The following is a 19,085-nucleotide window of genomic DNA, read 5'->3' as shown; positions in this document are numbered from 1 at the left end:
CTATCACTAGGGGAAACAACCTCTCAGCATCGATCCTGTCAAGCCCCCTAAGAATCTTATACGTTTCAATAAGGCCGCCTATTATTCTTCTAAACTTCAATGAGTAATGGCCCAACCTTACTCAACCTCGCTTCACAAGAAAGTCCCTCCATACCCGAGATCAACCTAGTGAAGCTTCTCTGGACTGCCTCCAACGCCAGTATATCTTTCCTTAGATAAGGGGACCAAAACTGTTCACAGTATTCTAGGTGTGGTCTAACTAGTGCCTTGTATAGTTTTAGCAAGACTTCCCTATTTTTATACTCCATTTCTTTTGAAATAAAGGCCAACATTCCATTTGCCTTACCTATTACCTGCTGAACTTGCATATTAGCTTTTTGGAATTCATGCACGAGGACTCCCAAATCCCTCTGTGCTGCAGCTTTCTGCAGTCTTTCTCCATTTAAATAATATTCAGCCCCTCTATTCTTCCTGCCAAAGTGCATAACCTCACATTTTCCCACATTATTTTCCATCTGTCGCCCACTCACTTAATCTTTCTGATCCTCACCACTTGCCTTCCCACCTACTTTTGTGTCATCCGCAAACCTGGCGATAGTACATTCACTTCCCTCATCCAAGTCATTAATATATATTGTAAATAATTGTGGCCCCCGAACGGATCCCTGTGGCACTCCACTAGTTACAGGTTGCCATCCTGAAAATGCCTCCCTTATCCCAACTTTCTATCATCTATTAGTTAGCCAATCCTCTATCCATGCTAATATACTACCCCCCAACACCATGGACTCTTATCTTATTAAGTAGCCTTATGTGTGGTACCTTATCAAATACCTTTTGGAAATCCAAATATATTACATCTACTGGTTCCCCTTTATCTATCCTGCTTGTTACCTCCTCAAAGAATTCTAATAAATTTGTCAGGCATGATTTCCCCTTCATGAAGCCATGCTGATTCTGCTTGATTATATTATGCATTTCTAAATGCTCTGCTAATACATCCTTTATAATAGACTCTAACATTTTCCCAATGACGGATGTTAAGCTAACTGGCCTATAGTCACCTGTTTTATGTCTCCCTCCCTTTTTGGATAAGGACATGACATTGGCAGTTTTCCAATCTTCTGGGACTTTTCCAGAATCTAAGGATTCTTGAAAGATTACTACCAGTGTATCCACTGTCTCTGTAGCTACTTCCTTTAATATCCCAGGGTTGCAGAGCCTCAGCATAATCTGTCAAGATTTGTCCTACACTGTTCTGGCCAAACAAACCCTGGCAAGCTATTTGTTTTGATAGCTGCTTCAGTACATTGTCTAGATCTTGGCCAGATTAAGGAGTCCAATGGCCTTGGTCGCCAAGTATAGTTGGGATACCTACACCCTCGCACCCCCGTGCAATCCATCCCACCCATAAACATGTCTTACATGTCCAAAGAAATCAGCTGACTGAACATTCATTTCAGTGCAGAGCATTTATATCTATTAAAGCTTCTTCTTAGCTTTGCTTCTAAGGTTCCTTATAACTGAACAAATAATTTGTGAAATGCAACATCAAATGTCAATATTTATATTGTATGGCATCTGCTGACTCTGGCAGTTTAATAGCTCAAGGTTTACTCTGTCTTTGGTCTAGACTGTCTGTTGAGTCTACCGTTACTCCCAGGACATCTCCTTCTGCCACTTCAGACCAATTGCCTTCTTATGATACTCACTCCTCAGCCCAGTATACATTACTGTTCATATATCAGAGTTTAATTTCATTTTACATGTCTGCTCAATTGTATGGGAATTCTAAAACCTTTTGCAAATCTCTGACTGTACCTTCTATTTCTGGGGCTGTCCATATATAATTTTTATATTTAGCTGCGCATGTGCCGAAGTTCATAAGATAATTGACACATTGAAAGGAATGATTTGCTGTGCACCATGTAAGATTATAAAGCAAGATTTCTTTAGACAGTTGCACAGAAGGATGATCACAAAACAGTAACCAAAGTGGGAAGGAAAGACAGGAATAAAATCTCCAACCAGTGAGTGTTTGTTTAGCTGAAGCCCAGCCAGATTGCAATGGCAAAAAACATAGCACAGCCCTTTCAGAATGGGACAGTACACAGCAAACTAGGCACTGCAAACAAGGCACAGAAAACAAGACACAGGAAATGTATTAAAGCAAATAAGTCACAACTAATGTTACAACAAACACTTTGCAGTAAATTTGTAACAGCAAACATTACAACAAACATTATATTGCAACATGTTACTCCAATCCGTGGCCATCCTCTGCTTGCTTATTTACCTCTTTGGGCACCTTTACAAAGAAAAGAAAAATGTTAAAAGAGCCAACTCCACACAAACCAACACTTTGACACATTGATAGTAACTTGTCAATCTAACTTTGTGGCCACAATCTTCTGTTCTGGTGTCTAAGTTGGGTGGCAGGAGCGGAAGTGAAAGTGATTTCTGGTGGGGCGGTGGGGTGTGGAAACATCTGACCACGTGCGATTTTGCGCTGTTCAGCTCATTAAATATGCATCTGCGAGGTGTGGGGCTCCTTGGCTGTTACCTCATAGGGTCAAAGGTCCGGGCATCATATTTAAAGAACACCCGGAAGCCTGCACTATCTCTGCCCAGACAGCTTGCATCATCCCTCCCAGGGGAGCCTGCACTATCCCTTCCACCTTTGCCTTGTCACTGCTCCACCCTTCCTGCAAGTGAAAGTAAAAAGATACCACAGTACCAATTTTGAAGAAGCGTAGGGGAGCGATCTCTGGTGTTCTGATCAATATTTATTCCTCAATCAACATTACCAAATAACACTTCATCTGGTCATTATCATATCACTGTGGGAACTAGTTTTGCACAACTGGCTCCAATGCTTCCTTCATACAATAGTGACTACACTTCAAAAGTACTTAATCGGCTATATAGCACTTTGGGACACTCTGAGGTTAATAAAGGTGTTACATAAATGCAAGTCTTTCTTTCTTAGGACTAGTGACCAAATATTTGCAAAGAAGTATGTTTTATGGAGTAACTTGGAGGAGAGAGAGGTAGAGAAGTAGAGAGGTTCAGGGAGGGAATTCCAGAGCTTGGGGCCCACACAGCTAAAGGTGCAGTGGCTATGAGGGGGCAATAAAAAAGGGGTGGGCATAAAACCAAATTGGAGGAGCAAAGGTATCGTGAAGGCATGGAGGGGTGATGAAGGTTACAAGATAGGGAGCTGCAAGGCCATGGAGCAATTTCAATATAGGGATGAGAATTTTGAAATCAAGGCATTGGTGGGCTGGAAGCCAAAGTAAGTCTGCAAGCAGAGGGGTGATGGGCGAGCAGGATTTGGTGGGGCTGAAGGCAATGGGAAGAATTTTCCACTCCCGCCAGCAGCGGGAATCGTGGCAGGCAAGGGCACTTAATTTGGTGATACTAGGAGGGATGAGGGCTGGGTCTATGGTGATAGGGGAAATTTGGTGGGTGACAGCAGGAAGGTAGAAGGTAGAAGGTAGTGGAGTGAGTTTGAAAGGTGACATGTGCCATTTTTCCAAACTGACCTTGATCACATAGTTAGTCAATCTGTGAGATCCCACGAGGTGGGAGAAGGGTCTTTTCAGGTGGGCAGAGTTCAAGGTCAGCACAAGCAGCTGACTAAAGGGACACCCTAACAATTATGAGGCAACTGGATGTCAAAGATGCTCACTTGTGTTCTCCTGGTGAAGCCCGCATTGCAGCAGGTTTGTTCCCGACTCATGATCCCATAACATCGAGATCCCAGCAAGGTGTGAAGCCGTCATTGATTCAGTGCCATTTACCATCAGCTGCAGGCAGAAGCAGGGATGAAGAGGAGGGAGGGAAGTGGAATGCAACCAAGGGACATGGCTGGTGGAGGGCAGCCAACTCACGACTCCAAACCTTCATCCTCCTGGGTGAATGGTCATAGTTGACAAGGGATCATGCAGTTAGTCCTTCTATGCTGCCAAGGCAATGATCTCTCTATAGAGTTTCGAGGGTGGTGGAGACAAGCACCGAAAAGTGTCTGCTTGAGGCTTCTTGCACATGGCTCTCATTACCCTGGTCAAAGAGCAATGTATCCATACGCATTCATGTATGAACGGGAGGAACACCCACTTCTGGTCCTCCAAGGTGTCCTTTACCTGGAAGGGGTGGGCTGGAACACCATGGCCTGAATTTTACATTTGTCGGGCACACATGATTGGCGGGCCTTGAAGCAGATTCAAAATGCACTTCCGCCTGCGATCAGCCCCCAACTGCCATTTCACGCTGGCTGACCAATTAACAGCCAGCCAGTGTGAAACATGCCCGGAGAAAGGCTCAGCAATGCAGGTTGGGGCGGGAAAAGGGGGGGCACCGATGTCACCACAGGTGCTGGTGAGCGCTTCCACTGAGTTCCATGAAGGCAGACAGTTGCCTCAGGGAGCAATAGACCTCCAAATAATAAAATGAAGCACAAAAATGCTGCAAAAAATGTCCATGTAGCACAATCAAGTGCCTGAAAACCGACCTCATAAAAAAAATCCCCAGATATTTCTTTTTATTTTAAATCATAACAGAAATTTGATCCCACCCTTGGATGAAGTGTATGTGCCTGACATCATTTTGCATGATTTTATGCCCGTTGGGATCAGGCACGCACATGTCTAAATGGAGGCCAGGTGAAGGACTTAGCATTTGCCTGCTGGCTTTGAGATGGAGGGAAACCTGTAAAGGAAATGCTGACTTCAAATCATCCACACATCCACTGAGGCATCGATGATGCAGGCTGCAGGCAACCCTGACTTGGTAATGGCTCTCATCCAGATGAGGAGAAGGAAGGCCCATCGCCGGTTGACAAGGGGCCATGAGGAGCAAGGCCTTGAGCAGCAAGAGGCAGCAGGGCCTCTATAAAATCAAGTACCTGGCAAAACATGGACCATTGCTACGGCGAGCATTAGCCCGACCATGAGTGTATCGCCGGCAGTGCTCTTATCTAGAGATGAGCAATGCCAGAGGGGCCTTTGTATGTCCCCGGATGTGGTTGCTCACATCTGCGACTTTCCCCAGTGTGAGCTGTGGCCGCAAGAACTCTGGAGGAGTAACCTGGAGCAAATGTCTGGGTGTCGTTTAAATATGGCGCCAAGACCTTCAACCTCGTGAGCTAATGGCAGGGTGAGTGACTTCCTGCCTGCCCCACCATGAAAGTCACTAAGCACTTCGCAGATGCATAATCAATAAGCTCAGAAGCGGAAGGTCGCACATGTTTACCTGCCCCACCGCCCAGCAAGAATCATGCCAACTATCCCGTGCACCACTGGACTTAGTCTCCAGAATGGAAAATTCCACCCAATGGCTTCAGTCTTCTGATTATTTAATTTGAGGAAATTTCAGCTCATCCAATGCTGATGTTGCTCAAAGGACAGCATACAGATGGGAAATGGAAAGAGATCAAGGATAGATCCTTAGGGGAACTCTGTAGATAACAGTGTGGGAGAAGCAAGAGAAGTCATTGTAGGTGATTCTCTTGCTACGACTGGATAGATAAGGATACCCACACAAATGCAATATTAACCAACTGGACAATGAGGTAGAGGTGTTGGAGGAGCATGGTGCAGTCAACTGGGTTAAAGGCTGCAGATGAGGAGGATGAGGAGGAATAGTTTACCAACATCACACAGGATGTCATTTGTTACTTTGATAAGGGCCATTTTAATAATGTGATGGGCCAGAAACATGCTTGGAGGGATTCAGACACAGAGTTGATGGAATGATGGGCATGCATTTGGGAATCTGCAACACATTCAAGGACATTGGAGAGAAGATGCATAGTGAAGATGAGGTGGTAGTTTACAAGGAGAGAGGAAACCACTTAGAAACCACCTAGCAGTGACAACCACTATCTCTTGTACATGCCAAGAGCTGCAGTGACACTTTAAACATTGTCAGATGAGCTGTGACCCAAACCATTCCAGGAGGCTGTTCCCACTCCTCTCCCCGCTATTGACAGGATTGATTTGAGGTTGGGATCTCCCGTTCACTGTGGCCACCACTGGCAAGGCATGTAGCTTCTTGGCTACTGACCACTGCATGTTGGCCCAAGAGGTACTACACAGTCTTACTGCTGCTGCTATAGCAACAAGTCAAGAGGCAGCTAGTACTACCCAAATATGAGACTCTTTAACATATAGCACAGACTATATGTAATTGAGACTTTAACCTGTATTGTCCCTTCCCCTTAGCCAACCACCTCTTACTGGATGTTAACCTTGGCTTCCTTAATAGCAATCACCGCTGCATCAGAAGATCATTGGTACAGTAACTTCAGCATATGATCTTCGCTGACAATTCAATGCAGTACTAAGGGAACATTGCAGTGTCAGAGGTACCATTTCATGTGAGATGTCAAACCAGGGCCCCCTTTACCCTCTCTGATGGATCTTTGAAATTCCAACCACTCATTGACATCTCCCCGATCAACATTTATCCCACAGCTAAAAATCACTAAAGCAGGTTATCAGGTTACTTATAAGATCATAAAAAATAAGAGCAGGATCAGGAGTAGCCACTAGGCCCATCGAGATTGCCCTGCCAATCAATAAGACCATGACTGAACTGATCATGACTGACTCACTTGTCAATCAAAAATCTGTCTAGCTCTGTCTTGAATATTTTCATTGACCCAGCCTCCATTGCTCTCTGTAGAAGAGAATTTCAAAGACTAACGACCCTCTGAGAGAAGAAATTCCTCCTCAACTCCATCTTAAATGGGAGACCCTTTATTTGGAAACTATGCCCCCAATTTCTAGATTCCTCCATGAGAGGCAACATCCTCTCAACATCTGCCCTGTCAAGCCCCCTCAGAACCTTAGACATTTCAATAAGATCATCTCTCATTCTTCTAAACTCCAATATAGGCCCAACCTGCTCAACCTTTCCTCATAAGACAACCCCTTCATCCCAGGAATCAACTTAATGAACCTTCTCTCAACTGTTTTCAATGCAAGTATATCCCCTCCTTGAGTCAGGAGACCAATGTACTCTATGTGTGATCTCACCAATGTGCTGTAGCAAGTTGTAGCAAGACTTCCCTATTTACATTCTCCATCGCCCTTATCTTGTTGCTGTATGTGGGACCTTGCTGTCTGGCAAATATGCTGTTTCTCGACATTAGAACAGGGATTGCATGTCAAAAGCATTTTATTGGCTATGAAGGGCTTTAGGACTTCTTGAGTTCATGAAATGTGAGATATAAATCCATTTCTTACTATACTGATGTGAGCATCTTTAAAAATCAAAACAGGCATTACCTTGCTATTTCTGCCTAAAATTATCTAATTAATGTCAAATTATGACCAGGTTGGTGTGGTGGCATAACGCTAATTCTGCATTGTAGAATGACCTCCAAAGATTATGCAAATTTCCCAAATTGCATCTTCAGAATTTACCTCATAAATAGCGAATCCAATAGTATGGAAGTTGATGCCCATCCTGCGCTCCTTCCGACGATTCTTTTGCATCAGAGCAACGACAAACGTGCAGAGGACCTCAGCAACATCGGGATCATCATCCTCCTCACAGAGTTTCAGTCGGTACTGAGGGTTTGTCCAGAATGTGTCTTAAATGAAAGGATGAAAGGGAAAGAGATTGGTCTTTGGCTGATATCTACCTACAGAGTCTAAAAGTAAAGAGAAAGAAAGAAAACAAAGGGATAGGAGGCAAGAACAGACAGCGAGAAGGAAAAAGGAAAGTAAGCACAAATGGAGAAGAACGAGAGAGGAGAGAGCAAGACAGAGCTAAAGAAAAGGAATGGAGAAAGCAAGGAAAGGAAAAGGAACACAAAGAATAAAACCCAAAGAGGGAGGGAGAAAGAAAGCAAAATGAGAAGCAATAAACTTGGTGATTTACGGGCTGGCACCAGAAAAATAACCATGAAAACTTCAGATTGTCATAAAAACCAAACGTTTTCAGGAGTGGAGAATACAACAACCATCCAGATGGGGCCTACAAATGACTCTAGCCTCCCACTATGTAGTTGCTTCTAAATGGCCTCTCAAGTACATTAGCAAACACTTGATGTTTCGAGTCCTCATGACCCTTCAACAGAACTAAGTAAAATTAGGAAAGGGGTGAAATATAAGTTGGTTTAAGGGGGGGGTGTGGGGGCAGGAGGGGGGTGGGGGGGGGCGGTTTGTTGGGATAAGCAGCCAACTTGCTTGTCCAACAAACAGCCAACTTGCTTGTCCAACAAACCCCCCCCCCCCACTAAACCAGCTTATATTTCACCCCTTTCCTAATTTTACTTAGTTCTGTTGAAGGGTCATGAGGACTTGAAACATCAACTGTACTCTTCTCCGCCGATGCTGCCAGACCTGCTGAGTTTTTACAGGTATTTCTGTTTCTGTTTTTGTTTTGGATTTCCAGCATCCGCAGTTTTTTGTTTTTAGCAAACACTTAGTTGTATACAATCGTCATGCTGTTCAGTGGTAAGACAAGTCCCTACTAAATATGATTGTAGCAGCAACTTCTCAGGGCAACCAAGGATGGGCAGTAAATGCGATGTTGACAATATCGCACCACATCCCAAGAACAAATGAAAAAGGAGAAAGAAACTAAAGAGAGGAAGAAGACAAAGTGAAAATAAATAAAAAAGAGAAGTGATAGAAAAAGATGGAAGAAAAGAAGCAACTGTTGGTAACAGGAAAGGTTAGGACCTACCTGGATAGTTGCGGCAGCCCCCAGCCGAACAGCCTTTTACCCACCGTCCTTCATTGATAGACACAGTCCACTTATGGAGCTTATCATCACCCAGTGCATCTGGTGTCAGGTTACAAATCTCCAACTTTGTGAAATTCTTCTTGAAATCATCGAAAGACATCCTAAATGTAGCAACATGAAAAAAGTATCATATATTGTCCAAAGTTTAAAAATCACGTCATTCATTGGGAATCACCCATATTTCATGATTCCTGATTTTTTAAAGCATTTAATGATAACAATTTGACTGAAGTTTAATATTTTGTATTGATCAGTACTGGGGAATGCTGCAGGTCATCACTTTTAACACCAGGGGCTGGATTTTCCTCCACTATTCTACCTGAAATTGGATGATATAGCAGTAGAAATGGGAAGAAAATCAGGCATTTAGGCCCACCATTGCCTCATCCACTGACCCTACCCCTGCACCACTGGGCCACTGCTGACCACCTCTTCTCACCTGTCAAATGTAAATGATGGGATTCAGCAAGGTCTAAGTCCCCAGCAGATTTTCCTGGTATTGATAAATGTTGCTTCTATTTCCCAGGGCCATCAAGTGGACTGTGGTGGGAAGCCCCTGCAAGCAGCAGTATTGGCCATGAGGTCCCACCAGTGAAGTGAAAGGATCCTGTAGCGACCGCCTTCTTCCACAATATGAACTTCTTTTAATCTAATGAGGCATAGAAGGCCGCTGATTACCTGGCTTTTTGGGGTTTTCTACCCCCTTAAATGCCCCCTGTAGCACTGGCAGCATTTTATTACCAGGCAATAACAGTTTGTCACCTTGGTGGTGGATGTCCTGCCAGCAATTGGCCACGCACGAGTGAACAACCTTAACCCAGTGGGTCACAGCAGTGTTCAAGGGATGGGTAGAAGTCCCAGTCCACTAGGACATCATCGCTGGATGAGAATTCAGCTGAGAATCCAGATGTCAGCATAACAGGCCAACACAATAAGAATCATCAAAATCCATAAGAGCTTTAAATGCAGGTTTCCAGATATAACCTGACAAGAGTCAGAAGCCAGGAATTTCCTCAGAGTTACCCCCACTTCACTGCCGTAACTTTGCCGAAAACCCTTGACAGCTTAATGGGGCCTGTAAGAGCAGGAAATGTGGTGGGCAGGGGGACCTAATTTGGCGAGACCCGAAATCTCAGTTTCCCGACGTCGGACTGAATTTGTGAGATAAAGTGGGCGGCATGTCAATGGCGGAGCAGTCAACACGCCACCCGGTGGGAGAGCCTATTAATCATTCGTTTACATACCATGAAAACTCAATGGGAAACACAACAAATTAAGTCTTACCTTCAAAATGAAGTCAATGGTGCATGGGAAACTCATGCCTCCAGTTTCCTGATAGCATAAAGGTGGTGTACACCAGGCAAGGTTTTTCAATTTTTGGATCTGAGGTGGGATTTTGTCTTTGTCTAACCCAGCAGCACAGGGGACAGGGCCCAGGGAAGATGGGACAGTCTGGTAGTGGAAAGCAGGGTGAAGTGTGTGGCGCTTGGGTCCTCAAACGGCACAGCAGTTGGGCTGACAAGAGGTTGGGGCTGGTGCCTGTGTAATCAAATGGTAGCATAGCAAGACATTGGCACATTTGGGGTGATGGGGAGGGGGTGTCTTAAGGGAGCCAAGCTCCGGCTTATGGGGTGGGGTCCATTGTTGCAATGATCTCGTCCTTTGTGTGCAAGGAAGGTAGCTGCACCACATATGGCAGGTCAAAAGTCAGGGAAGTTCAGCTGCAGGGGGAGCAGGTCAATGGTCTCTGAGGGAGGGTCCAGAGAAAAAGTGAAGGCAAGTGAAGGGTGATGGAAGGAGGCTGTAGGGTCATTCCAGGAAGGCCGAGGGTGAGGGTGGAAGGGTTAAGAGTAAAAGCTGGCAGGTTGAGGGTCAACAGCTCTGAATCATGGTTGGATGCTCTAGGATGATTGGGGGAAGGAGCAGGATAACATTGGAAAGTGAAAGAGAGATGTGAGGAAGCTCATTTTGACAAAGGGAGGGTGAGATAGATGGGCGCCATTGCATGGTCACAGTGTTAGTGTCCATCGACATGGTTGCTAAGAATTTGCTAGCCTCCTGGAGATCAGGTGCTGCTAGGAAACTTTTACCTTGCAGGAGATTGGTATGTGGTATGAGGAACCCACTGTGGGATAGGAGGAGTTCTACATGTGGTCCATGGGAGGTCATATGCATTCCCATTGGTCCACTGCAGCTGCTATAGGATTGAAAGCCATGTCAACAGTTGCTCATATCTTTGCTTGCCATCTTCACAGATTTGCAATGGGTCTCAATCATTTTGCAACCTTAGGCAGTGGAAGAGAGGATTTGCCAGAGGAGGGCTTTGGTTGTATAATAACATAGGCCATAAAGCCATTAGCTGACACAGCTGAGGGGAAGAGAGGTCAGAAGGAACCAAACCAGGGTCATCTTCATCACCAAAGAGTATTGGTGCCTCAGCGCATGTTCAGAACACACACCAACTACCTCCAAGATGTCTGAGAGGCGATGTTAGAGACTGCTAAGGCTTTCTCTGGGGGCAGTTACTGACCTGTATGTGCTCCTACAACAAGACCTGCAGCCTTGGGGCTTTGGAGGGAACCCCATTCCAATCACCCTCAAGATAACTGCAGCCCTAAACTTCTACGCCAGTGGCTCATTTCAGGGCTCCATGGGGGACATGCATGGCATTTCTAAAACTGAAACACCTAGGTGCATACGGGAGGCGACCAATGCCCTATTCAGAAGGGCCAACGAATTTATGTAATTCACGACAGATGCTGATAGCCAGGCTGCAAGTGCAGTTGGCTTCAGGGCCATTATGTGGTCCCCACAGGTACAGGGTGTAATTGACTGCACATATGTAGCCATTCAGGCTCCCTAGGAAGAGCCAGCTGCATTTGTAAATCAGCAGGGGTTTTACTCCCTTAATGTTCAAGTTGTCTGTCAGCACTGGAAAAGAACTATACAGGTGTGTGCTTGTTTCCGAAGCAGGTCTCATGGCGCATACATCCTAAGGAATTCCCAGCTTCCCAGCTGCTACAGCTAATTGAGACCCCTGCCCAAATGCAGGTTGGATCCTGGGTGGCAAGGACCATCCCCTCAGAACAGAGCTCATGACACCAGTTCTGTTCTGAAGTCAAAAAGCATATACTACAAGCCCCAAGGAGGAGCGTTACAATGCAGCACAAGGATCAATGTGGGCAATCATAGAGCAGACCATAGGATCGTTCAAAATGCACTTCTGATGTCTTTACCAGTCTAACAGCTTTACAATATGCGCCACAAAGAGTGCTGAGTGTGTCATCTGCTGTGCCTCGCACAATGTGACATTGCAAAGGGGAGAAGAATTGGAAAGTGAGAACATGGAGAAGCTGCTAACCTTCTCAAATGAGGATGATGGGAAGGAATATGAGGAGAAGGAGGACAGAGATTTCACCGCAGCTCTTCCAGATGCCAGGGTCATGGAGAGATGTGCTAGGACTGTCAGGGACAACCACATCTTTAGTCGTTTTGACCATGAGTGATGCACCTACCTGAGTATCATTTCCTCGCATGTAAACCTTTGTCTGCTCTGATTGTGCACCCGCTCCTGCCAGCCTCCATTCGGAGCTACCTTACTACACACGTCCTCTACTCTCCCCTCAAGGGGGGTGGACCTTTCTCAAATGGGATGAAAAGAGATGACTCTCCCCAAGGATACAGGCTTTGCACAGGCACTCAAATCAATGAAGCCATCATGAGTCATCTCTCTGCTCCTTGGCCACATTGTGAAGGCCGTGATTGTATGAGCAGCACATCACTTCTCGCACTCATCAGTGATCCTGGCCAATCTCTTTGGCACGTCTTTTATGGGGAGGCCAGCAGAAGCTTCACTGCATTGCCTTGAGAATACAAATCACGCCATACACATGACTACCCAATAAAGACTGACCTCCAACACATGCCACATTGTTGCCTACACAGGTGAGATATCCCTCAGGCCCCTTCATTCAGCAACCACTGCTAAAATGAAGCACGACAGTGCAATATGCCCCCTGAGGGAGGACGTCCCAACAAATGCACATAATGCACACACAAAAGTCAAGTGAACAAAATATTGTGATAATTATATATATGTGCATACCATTACAGTGTATCATTAACCGTGTCATCAATGTGCCCTCAATACTTCTTAATTTTTCTTTACAATTAACCGCTGTGCCTTATTCGACATGAGCAGCTGATGAGGAGGCAGGCTGCTGAGAAAGATTCCCCACCGCGTGATTGCACATGGTACATGTGCCTGCTAAATCCACTTATAATTTTCATTCCAATTGCATGTGTGGAGACGCCCGACATATAGGCGGAAGTAGTGACCACTTCCTGTCCCGCCGCCGGGAACCGAGCACTTCTTATTAAATTTCGCCCTCTATTTACCACCCATAAATTTAGAGTCAGAGTGGTTGAAAATAAGGGAGGAGGATTTTATCCTCACCAGAACTCTCCATCTTCTTTCGTTTGATGTTGCAGCCGCTGCTTTTGTGTTTTCTCAATCTCAGACCATTCCCGAGCCCTGGGTTGGAAAGGAAATTCCTTCATCAAACTGGGAAAAGCCTGTAAACTCAACAAACCACTGCCTCCATTTATTCCACCTCCCTCTGTGGAAATGAAAACCAGGAGCTGCCATTATAATGTTCCACGCTCCATGACAACTCGGAGGGTACATCACTCACGTGCTGACAGTGAGTGTTTAAAAACCGAGCAGGAGCATCACAGATGAGCCCGCTCATGACCTTACCCAGAGTAAATGTGCACTTTTCAGCATGGACACTGGGCACATGACATCCAAACCTGACTTTTCCCTTCCTTAGTAGAAAAATAAAATAGCCAATTGTAACACACCACTACCTACAAACATAATTTGTAACATTAAATTACTAATACTACTCTACAGTTACTTTTTTTCAGAGTGCTCTTTATCTGTTCTGAAGTGAAGAAGCTTATACTGTACTGTAATATCCAGTTTAAGTATTAATCATAGATAATGGCACACACTAAATACTACTCACAGAAGTGTTTAGTTATTACTAACAGATGCACTCAGATCCCTTTTAAGTTTTCTCAGATATTTTAAAACCTGTTCAATTTTAAATCTTATTAAAACATTTCATCAAATCCTGTTTAAATATTATTCAAAGCTGAATATTATATAGATATTTTGAACATGTTGTATTGCTGAATCAGTTCCACTTTAGGTCTTCTATGCTCACACCAAACTAAAGAGACAGTAACTCAGGAATGCTATGTGAGGTGTACTGCACAGAGGCATGGATCCTAGATTTATAACTGCATTATCACCTTCCAAGGTCCTGTTTTGTCCCACCTGATAAAGTATTTATTCCGTTCACCTCATTGAGGTGTTTCAAGATAGGGCTATATTAATTCACAGATGTAACTGAATTTCCTGCATGTGTTCTTCCTATTTACCACAATTTGTCAAAGCAAAAGCCTTTGTTGGTGATCTATACACAAATAATGGTGACTAATATCAGATCAGAGGTGGAAACTACCAATTATTGCATTTCTCCATAACCTGGGATGCTGAGATTCCAATAGAGTCCAGCTGAGATCAGCTAATTTGGTGTCTGAGGCCTTCTTAAATTAGCTGCTTACTGTAATATAAACTTACAGAGCCAGTAGTGGAGCACGCATGAATTTCCCTTAGGGATTTTCTCCACTTAATAGATGGCTTCCTTCTGTGCTCTAAATCTCTATGGTTTGACTGTCCTATTTCCACAGAGGTCACTGGATAATGATCAGAAGCAGGAACTCTGGCTAACATCAAATGAAACACTTCTACTGCTTTTGTTGCTGACATCAGCAGGCTCAGTACAGGCCAGGGATCAAATCTGGAACTTTCTTGGTTTGTATCAATAGTATGAAACTTGCAAGGTGCATTTACATAAAGGGAAATCTCCAATCTTTACTTCAGCTATGATTAGCATTAATGGACCGAAAAATACTTAACAGGAACGACATTGTGGCCTTGATTGAGAGCAAACTACAGACCAGTGCCATAGAGAAAGAATGACACCGACTCTGAGGGCTGAATTTTCATCAAGTCAGAAGGGCTTCGCACCTTAGCCAAAATGGCACCAGAGCCCTGACTCCAGAAGTCTCGCAGTGGAACCTGGCACCCACCATTTTTGCCCATCCACGGTTCATGGAAGGAGCTTCACATTTAAAAGTGCAACTGCCTTCACTCACAAGCAATTTTGGTCACCCAGGTTCCTGAATACAACTCATGGACTTTAGACATTTGAGGATAAGGTCTAAACCCACCAAAGTTGTTTGGAGAGGTCAGGGTCCCCTTTCAGAGAGGTCAGGTACCCCTTTCAGAGAGGTCAGGTACCCATTTGGGATTAAGGGTAGATATGAATATGCATAAAAAGTAGATAAGGTCTGTGGAACTGTCAAGCTGTCAAGTCATTTAAATCCCAAGCTCTTTAATTTAAAAAAATACAGCCTACAGTTGAAAAAAATAGGTGCTTACAATTTTACTAGCTGTTTGTTGACTGTGATCATGATAAGATTAGTGCTGTTCGACTGCTTCCACAACCTTTCATTTTCACAATGAGTGCCTGTAAGTTCACAATTTGATTGACATCTCTAAGTGGTTATAAAGGGATTAGATGTCTTTGATGTGGGGCCATGAATACAAATGTTTGTTTTTATAAGGAATTAGGTATTTGAAGGAATTTAAATGAATTAAATAGGCCTTTATCAACAAGGACATTTTTTTAAACATATAGTGAAGCCTGTAATAGATATTTAGAACTTCATTTAATTTCATATCAGTATGGAACCTGAGATCTGCCCACAGTGGATATTGTGTGAGTTAGGATGGAAGGTGTAAGGGCAGAGGGAGGTGAATGGGAGGCATTGGTTGGCATGAGTTGGCACCAAGTTGGCATAGTCGCTATAAAGGACCATGGGGATGAGTGGGGTTCATGGGTTGGCATGAGTTGGTGCTAACTTGGCATAAGTGCTAGAATGGGCCATGGGGTGGTTAGAGGGGCATAGGTTGACATGGAGGGTATGAGGAGCCATGAGAGATGGGAGGGGGCATGAGGTGGCATGGATGGGGCATGGGGAATGTGTGGAGGTGAGGGGCTGCGAGAGGTGAGGGGGTGTGAGGGGTGAGGGCCAGAGGGCTGTTTTTTGTTTCACTCTTTTTATTACAACTGGGGCAAAATCCCACAGCACTGAGGTGGGCCTCTTAACCAGCCTGCCTCGGCAGCCGCTGTGGCTGCCTCCACACTGTTTCCAGTGGTTGCAGACCTGATCCAATTAGCATCCGCACCCCAAGAATGAAAATTCAGTGGTTCGGAGCAGCTTCTCCCAAGTTGGGTTTGTGGAAATTTCCCAACTTTATGTACCCATCTTGGGAGCAAAAATGCTGCCCCTAATCTGAACCGCAATAAGCAGGAAGAAACTGAACGCAGTCTGTAACAACTCTGAGAAGAGGTGGGGAAAGTGCTCCTTGGGTGATTCTGGCAGACAACTACTTGTATTTTGTTTTTAAGTCTTAAAATTTAAGTTCCAACTCATTTACTAATCATTCATGCACATCAGGCACAGCATGTTTAAGCACCTACAATCCTGGATGCTTTTTGATTATTAATATGACTTTGTACAGTATCTTCTTTGTACAGTACCTTATTTTGTACACTACCTTTAATCCTTGAAACACACTCGGGTTCTTCACAGGGGACAAATATTTATTAACCAGTAATAGAAAAGGAGGAGAGGTGGGGTTTTTTTACAGTAATGAAGTGAAGTCATAAGGTTGAGGGGGTTTAAGGAGGGCAATCTAGAAAGTATGTCAAAGGTGACTTAAGGCAAAACCACCAAAGGTGAAACAAATGGGGGCCAGACTCTGGAAGGACAAACATATATCTGGAGCAGGAAGAGGATAAAAGCAGTGAGAAGCAAAGATCCACAATGCGCATATTTTGAAATGCTTAGAAAAAAACATACTTGTCACTCCAGGACCCATTCCACTCAACTGCTCCCCATGGGTTCCTCAAACGCAGCAACTTCACCTTCTGACCTTTATAAGAGACCTGGTGGTGAAATTACCTTTATCATTTGTTTTTAATAATCAGAGACAAGCACAGATTATAAACACAAATTTGCAAAACTGAACTGTACATTGCCTACCACAGCCGCCTGGAGTTTTCTTTGTGGGCATAATGACAACAGCTTATCTTTATATAGCGCCTGGAATATAATAAAAGGAGCATTTTGCACCCAAATTTTGACCCAAAATGGGCCCATTTGCAAATTTAAAGTTATTCACAGCTATCCTCCTAATTTCATTAGAATATATCAAACTTAAAACGAGTAAGAATCAGCATAAACAATCTGGGTCCTACGAAACGTCAAACCCAAACAGAATATTTTGTTTTTAAGTCTTAAAATTTAAGTTCCGACTCATTTACTAATCATCCATGTACATCAGGCACAGCATGTTTAAGCACCTACAATCCTGGATGCTTTTAGATTATTAATGTGACTTTGTCACAGAAAACTAATCAACCAAGCAGAAAACACAAAGCAGGTCCCAGGATGATTTTTTTTAAGTCAAAAATTTGCAAAAGTCAAAAATGATCAATTTCTGTTGCACTTGTAAACCTGGTCACAACGTTACGATGAGCAGGCTCAAGGGGCTGAGTGGCCTACTCCTGGTCTTAATTCATATGTGCACACCATACATAAAAATACAAATATGCCGTGGTAGAGATTAGTGTGCATCATGTTTGTTTTACAGCACCCAGATTTATACCTAATCTAGATTGACTTTGGTCTCACTGTTAAGTTTTGTGAACAATTTTTCAGGATAAATATACATAAGACCAGAAACCCTCATAATCATTTTGTGTGTCCCAATATTCCCCGCGCAATCAATTCCTGTATCCCAATATTCCCGCGCAATCACTCCATGTGCTCCAGTTCCCTCTTTAATCAATCCCTATCTCCCAATATGCCACCCATAATCACTTCCTGCATACCTATATTCCAATATTATCTCTCCCTGCATCCCCAGTATTCCCCCATAATCAATTCCTTTTGTTCCAGTACTTCACCTGTAATCACTCCCTGTACCCCCAGTATCCCCCTATAATCAATCTCTATGTCCCAATATCACCCCACATTCACTCCCTGTACCACAATATCCCCCCATAGTCACTCCCTGTACTCCAGCATCCAGCCTGCTCTTCTTCATTATTACCTTATGTGAACCTCACAGATATATATGCTCCACAATTTTTTAAGTCAAATTAGTCAATGGCCAGGTTTTAAACTTTACCTCATCCACATTGGTCACAGAGTAGGCATGACCTTTGATCAAGCCACTGGTTGTCCGTATCTCAAATTGCAGAGGTATGAAAGACTGTTGAAATAGAAGAGTCAGTGAGATTGTGCTGGTAGCATGGCACTGCTTAACAGTTAGCTGCCTTAAGGCGATAAAGTCATTCTGTGATGTGGCTTGGCGTATGCCCCTCTGCCTATGACTTTATTTCTGGATTATGACGGAAAGCCAGTAGGAACTGTCCTATCTTTCAAGGAATGATATTGAGTTTCCTCCCCCCACCGCCACACCCCTACCCCTGCCCCCAACCAAACTCCCCACGGAGTTTATGCAACAAGTAGTTGGGCTGCACAAGCCAGGAGAACTGATTTTTTTCCTTGGTCTATCTAGAGTTAGTTGATGTCAGCTGGGACAGAATCAGGCCACTCCCATTTAGTCTCAGTGCCCCTGGGTTAATGACAGAAAGTATCAACCAGGCTTCTTGATCTCCAGTGCTACCCAACAACATGTGGACTTCAGGTCAGGACAAGGATAGGCTGGTTTGAAATGGTCCCACTTCTCAATAACCAGTCACCTTTCACTGTGTAGACCCACACATATAAAGCAATCACTCAAACAAGTTTCTAGAGAAGAGCCACTGACCAATGATTTATAACCCAACTGCTAGTGTCCAACAACCTGTACCCCATATGAATGAGCAACATGCACATGGGCAGAGGAAAAGTGGAAGAGAAAAAGTTTTTCTTTCATCTCACCTGGTTTCTGCAACCCCCATGCCCCCTCACTCTCCACCAAATCTACAAACCCCGTGCGTCAAGTTATCTGGAGTAGGGGTGCAAGGGAACAAGCCTGAACCAATGATATATCTGCACTGAACTGCTGTGTAAGCACACAACACTCGAACTGCCACAGCAGCATAGTAATTTGTGCCACGTAGTCCTGCGTACAGAAAAGCAATATGCTGGCATGCAGGTTATTTCCATTCTTG

At 44.2% G+C, this 19,085-nt stretch overlaps 1 protein-coding gene across 1 annotated transcript in view; it reads right to left on the bottom strand.

The window, feature by feature from the left end:
* The window catches only part of LOC144693282 (calpain-3-like), a 168,230-nt gene that overhangs the window by 60,335 nt on the left and 88,810 nt on the right, over positions 1-19,085 (bottom strand). Inside the window, exons 8-12 of the mRNA XM_078563022.1 lie at positions 18,095-18,178; positions 16,762-16,847; positions 13,217-13,294; positions 8,701-8,861; positions 7,431-7,600 (exon numbers count right to left, since the gene is read on the bottom strand). Coding sequence (XP_078419148.1) covers positions 7,431-7,600; positions 8,701-8,861; positions 13,217-13,294; positions 16,762-16,847; positions 18,095-18,178 — 579 coding nt within the window. The remainder of the gene's footprint in view (positions 1-7,430; positions 7,601-8,700; positions 8,862-13,216; positions 13,295-16,761; positions 16,848-18,094; positions 18,179-19,085) is intronic.

Source organism: Cetorhinus maximus, chromosome 18 (assembly GCF_964194155.1).
Source record: "Cetorhinus maximus chromosome 18, sCetMax3.hap1.1, whole genome shotgun sequence".
Taxonomy (NCBI): domain Eukaryota; kingdom Metazoa; phylum Chordata; class Chondrichthyes; order Lamniformes; family Cetorhinidae; genus Cetorhinus; species Cetorhinus maximus.
The sequence above is the reverse complement of the archived record's forward strand: the minus strand, read 5'-3'. Positions and strand labels throughout refer to the sequence as shown.